The sequence below is a fragment of the Prinia subflava genome, chromosome Z (genome assembly GCF_021018805.1).
Source record: "Prinia subflava isolate CZ2003 ecotype Zambia chromosome Z, Cam_Psub_1.2, whole genome shotgun sequence".
Taxonomy (NCBI): Eukaryota; Metazoa; Chordata; class Aves; order Passeriformes; family Cisticolidae; genus Prinia; species Prinia subflava.
The window spans coordinates 98,715,966-98,730,748 of record NC_086283.1 but is presented as its reverse complement, the minus strand read 5'-3'; the positions used below and the strand labels follow the sequence as shown (position 1 = coordinate 98,730,748).

Genomic DNA, 14,783 nt, shown 5'->3' with positions numbered 1-14,783 from the left:
TCAGGCAGTCTGCCCTGCCAAGGTGAGACTGTGGGTATTTAATGCACAGACAAATTATGACTTCAAGTCAGGCCTATTTTTAAGTCTCTCTTATTGGTATGCATTAGAAAAACAGCATGCCAAAAATAGCTTAGAACCCGTGTACTTTAAAAACCAATACAACTGATGACATAGGCATGTAACTAGGTTACAATTTTAATCAAGCAAATCAATTTTAATCAGCATGCTATGAATTTGATGTCAGTGACACTGTCAGTATCCGAGCTTCAGTTAGTCTGAAAATATTGTCTTTGGTAAACACCAGTGTTAGAAATAGTTTACTGGGCTTTTACTATGTTTTCTTTAATAAAAGAAAAATTACTGCATCATCATATTACTCTAAAACCTGGAGTATGAGTTGAAACTTTGTGATAAATGCCTTTTCAGTGGAATTAATGTGTCTTGTGTGTTTCTTGTGCCAAGAAATAGATCCAAATTGTCTAGATCAAACTTCTCTGAAGACTTATGAGAAAACCTGAAAACAGAACTGCATGGTTTCACCTAAGCCTGTAACTACATAAAGAACAGAAACAAGCAAAATAATGGCAATTGCAGTAATTTTACCATGATCAAAAATCCAGTGTACAGATGTAGAGAAGAGTTATGTTGCAGACCTTATTCATCACAGACTTCGAATTCTTTCTATTCTCTGTTTTGTAACAAAAAATGCACCAAAAGCTGCTAAGACTAATTAATGTAGGATCTCTTCTGAAATAGTTCTTCATTTGTTTTTTGTGTAAAGATCTCTTATTCGTGAGGGTGCTCATTTTCCTAAGAAATGCAGCGGCTGTTTTCCACAGGGTTGGGCTGGTCACCAGTAAATTATAGCATTACAGTTCCTAGACTGATTTTTTGTGCCTTATTCAGTCAGCTGGGAAATGGATTAGGCTCCTCTTTCCTTGGTAGCTTCAGGGTCAAAATATTTTTTCCAGTGGCTTTTTTTGAAACCCAGTACCAAATTCAGCTCCTGCTGTGAAATAAGCTTTATAGAGGTGTGAAGGGCCTGGTTTGGTTGATGGTGTGTGGGATCTCAGAGAAACTGCTGGGAATTGTCCTCAAATCTTCAAGGTTTACCAGTGACTTTTCTGTAGCAAGTGTTCTGTTCTGAGTTGGTAGCAGCAGTGTTTTGGTTGTTCCAGGGTGATGCCCTGGGGTTCCAGGTGTCCAGTACCATTGCATGGTGCTCCCTTTCTCCCACCAACTTTAAACAACTGAACCTGCAGTGTGGAAAACCCACTGCAGTTTGGGAAAGTCTTAGTAGGCGTTTAAAAAAAAAAAAAAGCAATCAAAACTGGTCATGGTGCCTTTCATGGTGAGGAGAGGGAGAGGGGCTGAGGTGCTCGGAATTCCCTGGGGAATTTTCTTTCTGCTGCTAATGAATCTGCATGGAAACCACCGGGAGCATCATTAGAGACAAAGAGGTGCCGTGGGATTTGCCGGTGGGTTTTTCAGCGGAGCCCACGGGAGTTAGGCCGTGATGGCAAATGAGAGCCTGTTACCCTCGAATTCCTTTGAATATCCCAGACCCGGCAGACTTAGCACTGGTTTTTAGGTGTCTGCCTGTGCTTTGCATTATGCATGAGTGCCAGCGTGGGGATTAAATAGAGCAGCTCTGCCATTTCAAATAGCTGTGGCCTGAAGCTGATGTGTCAGCTGTCAGTCCAAATGAACTTGGTACCAGTTGTTATAAGTACATGTAAAACCGAAACCTAACTCTGTTATTTCAGAAGGTTAGTGCTTTTGTGACTCTTCAACATATTTGTTGCTAAAAGTGGCATAAATCACTCTTCATTTAATTCAGTTTTATTTTGTAAAGAGGGTCAATGTGACAGATCTCGGAAAGTCACAGCAAGGAAATTGTCTGCAAAATCCAGGCGATGTGTTCCTTCCACCCTCCCCCCCTCTTTTTCTTTTTCTCTTTTTCTTTTTCTTTTTCTTTTTCTTTTTCTTTTTCTTTTTCTTTTTCTTTTTCTTTTTCTTTTTCTTTTTCTTTTTCTTTTTCTTTTTCTTTTTCTTTTTCTTTTTCTTTTTCTTTTTTTCTTTTTCCTTTTTCTTTTTCTTTTTCTTTTTCTTTTTCTTTTTTTCTTTTTCTTTTTTTCTTTTTCCTTTTTCTTTTTCTTTTTCTTTTTCTTTTTCTTTTTCTTTTTCTTTTTCTTTTTCTTTTTCTTTTTCTTTTTCTTTTTCTTTTTCTTTTTCTTTTTCTTTTTCTTTTTCTTTTTCTTTTTCTTTTTCTTTTTCTTTTTCTTTTTCTTTTTCTTTTTCTTTTTCTTTTTCTTTTTCTTTTTCTTTTTTGAAAGAACCAAGAAGTAAAAAGTGTCCAGCCTGGCCTGACCTCAGAGCTAACCCAGCTTTGCAGAGGAGTTTGAATCCAAGGCCTTCTGAGATTCCTTCCAGCTTGAATTATGCTATGATGCTGTGAAACCAGGGTCAGAGCTGAAGGAGGAACAGTAAGGGCTTTCTGTTCAAAACACAGAGACCTGAGAGGTTTTTTGCTTGGAGTGTTTCTTAGTGCCTTGATTCTCCTGTCCTTCCCATAATCTTCACAGTGGTCACTCTAGCCTTAACATCAAGAGCTCTGATCCTGGGGGAGAGAGAGGAGGGGTAAAGGGGTGCAGGAGAAAATCTGTGGCATTTATTTGATGTGGAAGTGCTTACAACCCATGACAACAGACAGGAGGTGAGAATCAGTGTGACTAATGTGTTGTTTACTTGGCTTTTGTATCCCCCACCCCCCCAGGTACATGGGCTGTGTTTGTTTTTATATATATTGATTTCAGATTTGTCCTTCACCTTGTCAGCAGTTTGAGAGATACTACTAATCCTGTCTCTTAGTGCTGTGGAAAAGGTAGTTAGGATGCACAATGCTACCTTTCTTTTCTTTCTTTTCTTTCTTTTCTTTCTTTTCTTTCTTTTCTTTCTTTTCTCTCTTTTCTCTCTTTTCTCTCTTTTCTCTCTTTCTTTCTCTCTTTCTTTATCTCCTTTATCTCTTTCTTTATCTCTTTCTTTATCTCTTTCTTTATCTCTTTCTCTCTTTCTGTTTCTTTCTCTCTTTCTCTCTTTCTTCCTTTCTTCCTTTCTTTCTTTCTCTCTTTCTCTCTTTCTCTCTTTCTCTCTTTCTCTCTCTCTCTCTTCCTTTCTTTCTCTCTTTCTCTTTCTCTCTTTCTCTCTTTCTCTCTTTCTCTCTTCCTCCCTTCCTTTCTTTCTCTCTCTTTCTCTCTTCCTTCCTTCCTTTCTTTCTCTCTTTCTTTCTCTCTCTCTTTCTCTCTCTCTTTCTCTCTCTCTTTCTCTCTCTTTCTCTCTTTCTTTTTCTTTTTCTTTCTTTTCCTGTACAACAGCACCGTGTTTTTAGGCAGAAGCTGTCGTTTTTCAGAGTTTGGAACCAGACCCTGTTTGGAAAAATTAGGTCCCATTATGAATTCCCTTGAGAACTGATTCCACACACGATAGGCCTGCCATCTGCTGTTTTTGTTATATTAAGGTGCTCTAAAAAAGTATGGAAAGAGTGGAGTGCCTCTCTGCAGTTTCCTGATCCTCGTCCTTAAGGTAAACTAAACTCAAGGAAAATGGGAAAAAAATCAAATTTGTTTTTAGTGTTGAATTTTTCAGTGTCTGTGTGAACGAGATAATTTGTGATCGGATCCAGAATTTGTTATAAACAGCCTCGTAACTTCTTTTGCAAAAAAAATTGGTGGGGAAGACTGCTGGGAATACCTGGGGTTTATTTAATGAAATGGTCTCAGCTGAGATTAAAAGGAGAAAAAGCTGTACTTCAGGAGTGTTTAATCCTGAGGTGTGGCACAGGTCCCCAAAAGGCTGAAGTGCTGTCCCTGCATACCCTTATTTGCCTTGGTGTTTCACCAGCCCAGCTTTGAAAGAATGGATTCCTCTGGTCTACTATTCACTTTTACCTAGGGTATCCATGATGCAGCTGTGGATCTTGTTCTTAAGGAAAAGATTACCTGGAGTATTGTAGGGGAAATATTTCATGTAAGTGAGAAATGGGTAAAGGGGATTTCAGTTTGCCCATAAATCTTGGGATACAGCATACAGAGGGATGCTGACAGCTCTTGGCTGGTGCAAAAATGGGAGGAAGCAGAAAGCCTTGTCAAGAGTAGACTATGGAAGAACCTGAGCTACAGCTCAGTTTTGCTAAAGCTTTGGAAATAGGGAGTTTTCCCTGCATTTATCTAACCATAGAATAAATAAAAACAGTGTAAATGAGCAAGTGGGTGGCTATGACCAGGTAGGGTCCCTTTGTTTGTCCTCTCTGTGAGGATGTGGGAGCAAGGCAGCAGGCAGAGCCCAGCCAGGGCAGGAGGGGCATGGGCAGGGGGTGCTGCTCTGGTGGTTGTGCTGTTGAGCCAGACACAGCCTGCCAGAGAGAGCATCTGTCAGTAGCTCGGAGGGGAGCAGAAAAAAAGGATAAGTAAATGCTGAATTTAAACAAAGGGGGTAACACAGAACTCATTCTACGGCTGATGTTGATGGATGAGCTACAGTCGCATTGAAGGAAGCTCATAAAAGGCCAGTGGTCTGTACTCACCTGACTCTTGATCCACAGTGAATTCTGATGTTTTCCTCAGTGCAGCAGAGAATGGGCCTGCAGATGGGCTGGGGAGCTCCCCTGGGTGCCCCAGGGGCCAGGGAGCATGGGAGATCTTCTTAGGTGTCACTTTCTGGTGGCAGCCCCTTGGCCTTGCTGTCTGCATAAACAATTAGTTTGTTTTCCTTTTTTATTTTTATTGAGCACCCTCAGCTCTGAGAGTTCTTTAGCAGACAGCAGCTGATGTTCTCAAGCCTGGTTTCAGAAGTTTCCTCCTGGTTTTGGGAGAGCATTTCAAGAGGAAGATTTCTCTCACCTTTCTCCTGCTTGGTGACAAGGGCAACTCAGTTTTCTCTGCTGTAGCAGAGAGCTCAGGGGAGGCTTCTTGGCTGCTGTCACTGTTTTGCATTCCAAGAACCAGGACTGATGGGCAGTTCAGTCCACTTTTCTCACTCTCCCTTCACCTGAAACTGTTGTTACCATTTCTAGCCCTTCTTCCACACTGGACGTGCATCTGCTCCCAGGGCACACCACGCTGCTGCCTGTGATGCCAGCTGCTCTCCTGGCTCAGCTGCTTCCAGCACAGCACTGGGCTGAGAGACAGCAAGCCACCCTCCCCGGTGGCAGGCTGAGTGTGCTGGCCTTGGGGACACATGGTGCCTTCATTAGGCAGAGTCTGTGCTGAGTGCCACCTGAAGTGAATCCAAAACCAGCCCCGTCCCTCCTCAGTCTGATGAAGCACAACCTTTCCATCCTGAAGCCACTCACCACCCCAGCAGCAGCTGTGCTCTCACCTCCTGGGTGCTCTCCTGCTGTTCAGGTTTTCCAGATTCAATGCATTTATGGAAAAAAAAAAATAAAAAAAAAAAGCAGCTAAACTACTGATAAATCATTTATTTTGATAGTGACAGGATCTGATTTATTTTTCAGAACGCTGGCAGTTTCCACTACTCAGCTCTGGTGCTTATAGTTATAACAGTTAATGAGAAATGGTTTGGAAACAGCTACTGGTTTAATTGGTGAAGCAATTACTGTTTAGTTTTGATGCTGGAAAATAAATGCATGTAAGGGGTTTCTCTTTCTTTTCTGTGTATTTTCAAATTTGTAATTAGGCTTCTCAAATTATGTACTTCATAAACTTTGGAAACAGATCTTTCAAATAAGTGTTTACTCCCTGGTATTCTTATGCACATGACTCGTGTAATGTGAATAGACTCAAAGGACTTAAAAGGAATATTAATGTGGGTAAAATTACCCTAAAATGTAAGTGTTTAGAAGCTGAGGAACTTCTGCTAGTAGGGCTCTTTTTAACAAATAAACAAACCAAATGTATCCAGTTTTCATAACGACAGACAGACATATTTTTGCTTTCTTCTGTGGACTGCAAATTGCAATCTTTTTCTAACATGATCATCAAAAAGGAATAAATGCAGACATCACGTTCAAAAAATCAGGACTGTCTGACTAAGTTAGGGAGTCAAGTCCTGCTGTGTTACATACTGCAAATAAATCACTTGCAATCAAGTCTCACTCTGGATTCCCATCAAGACTGAAACTTAATCCACTATAAAACAGTAAAAGAAAGACACCTGACTGATTTTTGTAACATTCTGTGTCATCCCACTATGACTAAGCTCGTTGATAAATACCTTGCTCCTGCCATTGACCCTGCAGTTTTGGCAGCAGGAATAAGTTGCATGTGGCTTATGCTGCAGCTCCACAGCCTGTTTGTTCCCCCCAGCTGTGTGAGTATCAAAGAGGAGAAGATGCTGAAGGCAAAGGCTTTGATTTAATGTGTTCCCACATGCCCTTTGCATAATCACCCCACACTGCTCCACACACCCCATGCCAGGGAGCAGCCAGAAAGCCATTTCAAGGTGCCAGAAACCTTGTTTTGCCTTGAACTCTTGTCTCAGTGAACAGCACTGATGAAAGTCACGTATATTTGGGGAATGCTAAATGTGGGCAGGTGTCATTATGAATTGCCACCAGTTAAGTGACATGGTGTGTAAAAAACCCAAACAGATCCTTCAGAATAAATTTCCACTGCACACAGATGTGAGAAATAGGGACCAGAGCAAGCATGAAATGTCTCTTCAGCTCTGCATGAATGATCAGGGCTCAAAGAAACCCAGTTCTTGGTTTGCATGCTTCTAGCATTACCATGCTCTATAAGGAGTTCCAAGGACCCTTTCTTCCCTCAGAGTCCTTTTTTGAGGAGGAGGAACATATGTAATAGAAGAGCTGGTCAGGGTAAGATTACAGTGAAAAATATTGCAGCATATCCATTACACATCTTTTCCATCGCTGTGCGTAAGGATACACATTCTTTGTTGTGCAGCTCATTTTTATGGCAAAGTTGCTTTGAAGAAATACAGATGTAGAAAAACCAGCTACTGAGATGCAGCTCTTGAGGGCCCAAAGTGCTACAGAATGCTGACGAGGGATAAAACCCAACTGTAGTCGTATTGTTCTGGTTTTTCAAACTGTATGTGGATCATCATAGAAATGCTCATTGTGCAATGCTAAAAAACAGTTACCAGATTCTCTGCATTTGTGGAAAGATAACAAGATCATTGTGAAATAATGCTCTGGTGTTTGGATGCAAGTGTTTCTATCCATGTCACACCAAAATAGAGCAGGTAGTTTGTGCAAATAAACACAGGTAAACTTAGTAGAAAAAGCTGCTTGCAAGTGCCAGCCATGTAGACTTTTAACTTTGTTCACGTAATTCTTTTGCCTCCCTAAAAGGAAAGCTTACAAATAAAATTCTCTGTAATGATGAAAACTGTATTAATGTCACAACTTTATTATTACTAACAAAGGCTCTGATTATATACTGTGAGTTTCCCTCCAGCTCAATTCTGACCTTGTTTATGTCTTTCAATTATTGTGTGTCTGTTTAGTAAAGTACAGTTACACGTTTATTATTATTATTACTTGAATAGATTTCACTAACTTTGGGTAAGGTACCTCTCAGCAGGCTGTAGTATAATTTGTTCTAGAGTAGTGTTTTCTTTTCTAGACAGATGCAGCAAACTAGAAAATGGTGCTAATGAAAAAGCCAGAATTTGCTCTTTCTGATGGCATGGGCATGGCAGAAAATGCATTGTCACACATTCTTCTGTTGTGTGTTACAGATCTGAATGCACCACAGACCCAGGGTCCCCAGACAAGCATTCCAAACCAGGGATCCATCCAGTCACCACAGACAGATGAACTGCTGCTGAACCACCAGCCTGGGAGCCTGCAGGATGCAGAAGGTGGAGCCAGAGTAGAGGAGAAGATTGTTTACCTCTGATAACTTGTTTTTTAATCTCAGTAGCACTTTGGAAGAGTAACTGTGTTTGCTTTTCTAAATTTCTGTAGTCATTCTCTATGTGACCATCTGGCTTTTAGGGTAGAATTTAATGGTAAATGAAAAATTTTCCCCATGATAAATATAGCAAGTAAGTTATTTTGAAGCCTTTGTTGCGCAGTCTTTAATTTATGACATGATTTCAAATGCTTTGCAAGAAGCAATGAGTAGCAGGGGAGACCTAACATTTTGAAATTGTAAAGATGCCACCAAGGACTGTGAAAGCCAGTGTTGATTTTCTCCAGTCCTCTTTTTACAAGGACGAGCTAAGAGAGATGGGTCTGCTACTTGAGATTTCAGAGTGTGTATCAGTAACCTTCTAATAGTTGTGATATAACACAAGAAGACAGCAATGTAAAAAGGGTGGCTCTAGTCTTCACTGAAATGTGCTAAATACACTCTTAGTTGTTGGGTCATTTTCCTTATCTAGCTCAGGAACTGCTCAGAAGGGGATTTTTTAAATGGTCTGAGCATAATTGCATAATTGTTTTTTTCCATGTCCCAAAGCCTATTATCATTTTGATACTACTGCCAGTTTCTGTACAGAAATGCACTAAATCAGTTATTGTATTATAACTGTTCCTCATTTCAGTAAGTGTCCTTACACATTAAAATTTATCAGACGAAACCACCTCACTTGTCAAAACAAAAGAAAGGGGATAAATAGTAGGCTTCAGTTAACTGAACTCTTCTGAAACTCCCTACTTTCCTGTACAGAAGTCAGATAGCTTTCTGTTTTCAGATTCATGGGATTCTCTGTGTGTTAGGCAGTAAGAGACCTGTTTTGTGCCTTTTTGTCTTTCTGAAAAATTTGTACACTTCTGTAAAACTGAATAAATGTTCTGTGCATTTCTGCAAAACTGTAACTTTGATTCATTGTGAGATCCATCAAAGAAAACAGAAAACAGGAGGAAAAAAATTTAAAAGTGTCCAGGCCTTGTTTGCACAGAGCACTGCTGCAGATGAGTGTTTCTGGTCCAGTGTAGCCAAAGTTGTGTATTTCAGCTGGCAAAACCAAGGATGTGCCTATCACCACCTGGCATGGCTGATGGCATGGGCAGGGCTGCAGCAGGAATGCAGCTGCACAGCTCCTGAATCAGGGCTGCCTCACACCTGCCCACCTCAAGGAGCAAAGGAGGGCAGGATTGCTCCCACCCATTTGTCTGGGTGAGCCCCGGGTGCCAGTGGTTTCCATTTCACCCTGAGCCTTGTGTTGTGCAACACCTTTTGCAGGGCACAGAGTTTTAGATATGTGCATTTGTGTCTCGGTTTGGAAAGACAGGTGTCTGCCAGGGAAAGCTGAAGCTTCCCTTGGAATGGAGAATGTAAACTCCTCTCCTTCCAAATTTATTATAAATTTGTAAGCAAACAATCAAACAAATCCTAGAAGCACTGACAGAGTCAGAACACAACCTGACACCCTGTTGGTCAGGGTGTTGGGAGCAGTCCAAATAAATCCTCCTGGAGTGACAGATGTGGTTCTGTTGGAGTAGAGGTGATCCTGCAGAAGGTTCCAGTGGCGGGGAGAAGAATCCATTCTTCCTCTGGGAATGCAGTGCACACAGGCTGTCCTGCTGTTCTGAATCTCAGGTTTTATCCAGGTGGGAATGCTGGGCTCCTCCCCTGGGTAGAGCATCTCCCAATGGATGATGGAATTGTATCAGCCCTGCAGTGAGCCTCGATGGCCCATGGACAGAAGATATCCCCTGGAGGGAGGATGGGGGGTGGAGGAGATAAAGATAAAGAGATAAACTGCCCCACCTGGTTTTAACAGCTGGCCCATTAACAAAGACACCTGCCCCCTCTCCCTGGAGTTACGAGGGATGGGTTATACAAGAGATAAAGAGAACACCTCCTCAGCCGGTTTCAACAGATGGAAAAACAAACCAAACATTTTTTTGTTACACAACCCATGGCAATTTGCTAACAAGGATTTCCTGACTGAGAAGGATTTTCTTCCATGGACTTGGGTGCTATGGAGCATTCCTTAAAGCAGAGCTTTCTGAGCTGCATCTTACTGGACTCCAGAGTGGTTGTTCAATTGGTGTCTTGGGCAAACAACAGAGCACCTGGCGTGGTGAGCAGGATGTGTCAACATCAGCTGTATTAACTGCTGTGCAAATGCCATCAGGGAAAGACTGGGCCTGCAGATGTGATTTCCAGTGTCTAGATCCAGCCTTCAAGACTCCTGCTAACACGACAGCACTTTAAAACATGTCTTTTTATAAGAGAAAAAAACCCCTCTTTTAGAATTTCTAGAGCTTCTTTACTTTTCGCAATTAGACCTACATTAAAATGTGGACCCAACTTTTCTCAAGGGCCCTGCAGTAAGGACAGAGAGTCAGCAATTGGTTCAGCGTTGCCACCTGAACAGCTTCTTGGCAAATTTCTAAGCAGCCAGACAAATTTCTTGGGATGCTGTACATCCCAGGATATGTGCCCAGAGACCCATGTGAAATTGGGAAAAAATGAGCAGTTTTCTCCACAGTTACTCTCTCTGCATTTTATTTTGCCTTGGCTGAAACATCTGGTATTGGTTGCTGTCAAATCCAAGCTGCTAGATGGATAGCTGCTGTCCCAGTTTGGTGTGGGAATTCCCACATTGTGTGGGAATTCCCACAGGAATTCCCATTGTGTCTTGCCACTGGGAGAGGAAGAGACAGTACTGCTTCTCTCACCAATTTTAATTGGGGGGCTGGGAGCTGAAAAGTGGCTGGCCCAGACTTCAGACGTTGTGCAAATTCTTTAAGTCCCTTTAAGTCCCTTAAAATCAGCCAGCGTCTTATTTTGCTCACCTGTGTTTACAGTAAAACTTCTGGCATTTCAGAAAGGCAAAGGCAGGAAACAGGTGGCCCCTAGGTTTAGGTATTTTAATTGTAGAAAGTGTTTTAAGTATAGGCCAGTATGGTCTCAGCAGGTGCTCTTTATAACAAGATGTATTATGCACCCCTGTACTCTGTCCATTACTTAGGGATTTCTTAATACTTAGCAGAATTTAAACACAGCCCCAGTGAGACTCAGCTCTTTCAGCAGTCTGTGTTTTCAGTTATCATAAGGTATATATTAATGCTGCATCTTCTTTTTTTAATTAGAAAAATATATTCAGAAATTCTCTTTGCCTTTTTTATGTTATTTTGAAGCTAGCTTATTTGCAAAGCCTGTTATTTTTCACTCATCCTCTATATTGTGTTTTCTTTTTGCTGTACTTCTTCAAGTATCTTGCCTCTGAAAGCTCAAAATCTAATTTAGTCATTAATTTCAGTGTTTAAATTAAAGGAGAAGTTGCTGAACTGCAAATATCCATGGCATCAGGATGAGCTTTCTGCTTGTTTCTTCTTCTTTTCAATTTTTTTCTTCACCTTTTAACAAAGAAGGGATTTCTTTGTTGTAATGCCTCGACTTTTCCAACATTTTCTCCTTAATGTTGTATGCTACCAAAGTCAGCATATCAAGCACCTTCAAAAGACTTTTAAGGGAAACTTGCAACACATCTTTTCTTCATCAAGTCTATAGTAATGGTAGAGATGAAATTCATGAAGAGCTTGAGCTTACAGCGTGGATCCTGGATTTGTGCATTCAATCATTTGTAGAATGAGGCCAAAAGGGAGCAAATTCTTCATTTGGATGCTGTTTGAGTGTTAAGGTAAACAACACAGCTGCATTTCTAAGAGATTTTTCACAAAGGTCATCCATGTTATTTTCAAATTACTAAATAAAATGCAGATTAGGCTATCAGCAAAACTCCCCAAAGTTTGTTTACTGAAATGATTGAAAAAAAAAATGTAGGTCAATGTTCCATGTAAGGAATACAAATAATTTTAGAGAGCCCTGTTAGCTGCATTAATTTATATGCCACCCACTTAGTTCAAAACAGTCAGTAAGATTTTTTTTCTGCATCGTAATCAAGTAGGTGCCAATTCTGTAACGTGCCATATTGCTGCTGAAAACATTTCTGCAGTGTGATGGTGTTCATTCAAAGAAAGAGATTGTGTTGTGGTAAGCAATGTGCAACTTGCTCAGGCTGTTTTGAAGGCAATGGAGAGTTGCAGATAAGGCAGTTTTCCTTGTGCATTTGATGACAAAATGGGGAAATAGTGTGACTCTTTAGACCTCTTCTAATGAATATTCTGTTTGACAAGAGTTCCAACCTCAAATCCTTCCCATCCAAAACCTTCACTGTGCCCAGTTTATGTTACAAGATTAGAAACAGCACAGGTTCTAGAGCATCAGCCTATTGAAACAGGTTGGTTGTCTGGTTTTACAGAATTGTGGAACTTCTGAACATGGCATTGATTTCTGCCATTTTTCCAAGGCAAATGGATGCATTTGTTGTTTTCTCATCCCTAGTAAAGATTTGTATGTAGAAGCACTGCAGAGGCAGCCATGAGTGTTCTTGATAATCTTAGTCATAAGGACAGCTACATGTTAAACTCCAAAAAGATTTTCCTGTCTTGCTGAAAACAGTGAGATAAGTCTGTGACGATGGCCTGAATTCAATGGCTTGAATTTTGCAAAAAGGCTCCCTTTGGCAGGCTGATGTCAAAAAGTTTTTCATTTCTTCAGTATAAAGGAAAATCCTCAAAGGATAACCTTTGAGGCATTATTCTAAAGTGAGGCTGGCATTAATCTGAAGTGTTGTCATCAATCCAGCCCTTAGCTCTGAAAAAGTGCATCAGACAATAATCTCCTAGCCTTCTATGAGGAGCTCATCAAAGGCTACACAAGGATTGTAGAAGCACTTGCAAGGCTTTTGCAGGCTGTGGGAGTGAAGTGATCCAGGTATCTCACCTGGGAATGTCAATGTTTTCCCCTGACATTTCCTCAGTGTTAGAAGCAGCTTTATTCAGGTCAGTAGCTGGCTCCCAAATTCCCAGAGAGCTGTGTTTCTTATTCCACGGATCATCTGTGCTGAAGTTTCTTCCTCTTCTCCTCACTCCATCTCAGGCCCAAATCAGGATGTTGCTGCCTCTTACATGGAAAGGTTCTGCCACAGGGCGGGCTGCAGCACCCACCAGATTCTGAGTTTGGGTCTAGAAATATCCTGGGTGAAGACCAGGAGAAAAGAAAACAAACATTAAAAAGCTGCTCTGGGTGTAGAAAAGGCAGGAAGAGTGTCCACTCTTAAGTAGGTGTTTCTAAGCTCCTTCATAGAACAAACTTCGTTATTCAGAGAAAAAAGTCTATTTATCATACTACTTCTTGATTGACTGATAAATTGAGAACAGTTAGATGCCACATTTTTTAATTCCAGTGCCAGAAATAGCAAGTGCCCAAGTATATATGGCAGGGACAGTGAAGCATCTAAGTTCAAACAAAGATTTCTCCTGTGGAGGCTTAAGAGACCCAAGGGAAAATTCTTATCAGATTCCTGTAAAACTGCCAAACCATACTACCAGAGCTATGCAGAGGCATGAACCTTCCACCCACCCAGGTTACCACTGCTGATAACACAGACTGACACAGATAAACAGTTGCATGAACTGAAGACAGCCTGCAAAGGTCAATGTGAGCCCTGGCCTTCCTGTGGGAGTGAACAAACAGGATGTCTGCATTCTCTGTGCCCAGCTCACTGAAGATGCTCAGGCCAAGCTGGGAACCCACTTGTGCTCCTTTTGAGTAGTGCAAGAAAGGTGAGAAATTGGTGTTGTTCCTGGTTAAAGTAAGTAATGTGAAATCTGTTCCCACTTCCTGCATGCACACAGCTGCCCTAGCCTTGCTGAATGAAGGCTAAAACAAGCCATTATAGGTCAGTTCCAGATACAAAGCAGCCAAGTGGACAAAAATAGGTTTAATAGCACTGACTGAGCCTCTTCTGCTTTCAGTTGGTGGAGGGTAACTATCCTTATCCTCTGGGATTTCTTTCCAGCTTTTAATTAGGGAGCAAGTTTCCACAGCGATATACTCAAATTGTCAGTGAAAATGAAAACATTAAGAGTGAAATTGCCTCGCTGCTGAGGTTGCTTTGCTTCACGAAGTCCCACATGACCAGATTTGATCTGATTTTAGACTCAAGTTCAGACTCCAGGTTAAACTGACAAGGTGGCACAGACCTCATAAAATTATCTCCAATAATTGCCTGATATTTTTGTGGTGTGTCAAAACAGTTTGTATCTGAGTCTAGGCTGGACAGTGACAATGCTGCAGGTAAAGGAAGGACTTGGAGGATACTAAGCTAAGGTGTGATCTCCTTTGAAGCACACATCAAATTAATGATTTGCTCTGAGATCTGGCAGTCCCATGAAGAGAGAAAGCTGGCACAGAGCTGTAAGGTTCCCTTCCTTCTTCCAAATGGCTTGAAAATTCTCTCCTACCATGGAAATCAGGTACTTGCCTCAGCTGACCTTCATTTGATGTTTAGAGTACAGTTTTGCAAAATGTCTGGTCTGTAAGTCAGAAACCTGCAGGAAATTCTATTTCTGTGGAAGATGTCCTAAATACATCAGACTACCTTCCAGTTGATGCCAAGGCTTTCTGTAGGAAGATTTATTAAGACCATTTTCCTTAAAGTTCTCAGTAAACATCTGTATCTCCACACCAGAGGGTGTGGTTGGTGTTTTTCTGTGTCTGTGTCTTGGATTGAAAAAATGTAACCAAAAATGTGTATCCTATTTTCATCTGTTGAAATCGGTTGGGAGATATTGTGTTTATCTCTTGTAACTCTAGGGGTGGAAAGAGGGCGGACACCTTCTGTTAATGGGACACCTGATAACACCAGATAAGGCAGGGCCTCCTTATCTCTTCCTGCACCCATCCTCCTCCGAGGGACATCCCCTGTGAATGGGCCATTGAAGGCTCTCACAGGACTGATAACATCACCTCATTCCATTGGGAGATGCTCCACAC

At 41.3% G+C, this 14,783-nt stretch overlaps 1 protein-coding gene across 4 annotated transcripts in view; it reads left to right on the top strand.

Moving 5' to 3' along the window:
- ARHGEF28 (Rho guanine nucleotide exchange factor 28) overlaps positions 1-8,800 on the top strand; it is a 123,244-nt gene extending 114,444 nt beyond the window's left edge. For all 4 annotated transcript variants that reach the window (XM_063421467.1, XM_063421465.1, XM_063421468.1 and 1 more), the window contains one exon: positions 7,723-8,800. In XM_063421467.1, coding sequence (XP_063277537.1) covers positions 7,723-7,883 — 161 coding nt within the window. In that variant the 3' untranslated portion in view covers positions 7,884-8,800. The remainder of the gene's footprint in view (positions 1-7,722) is intronic.
- The last annotated feature ends 5,983 nt before the right edge of the window (positions 8,801-14,783 follow it).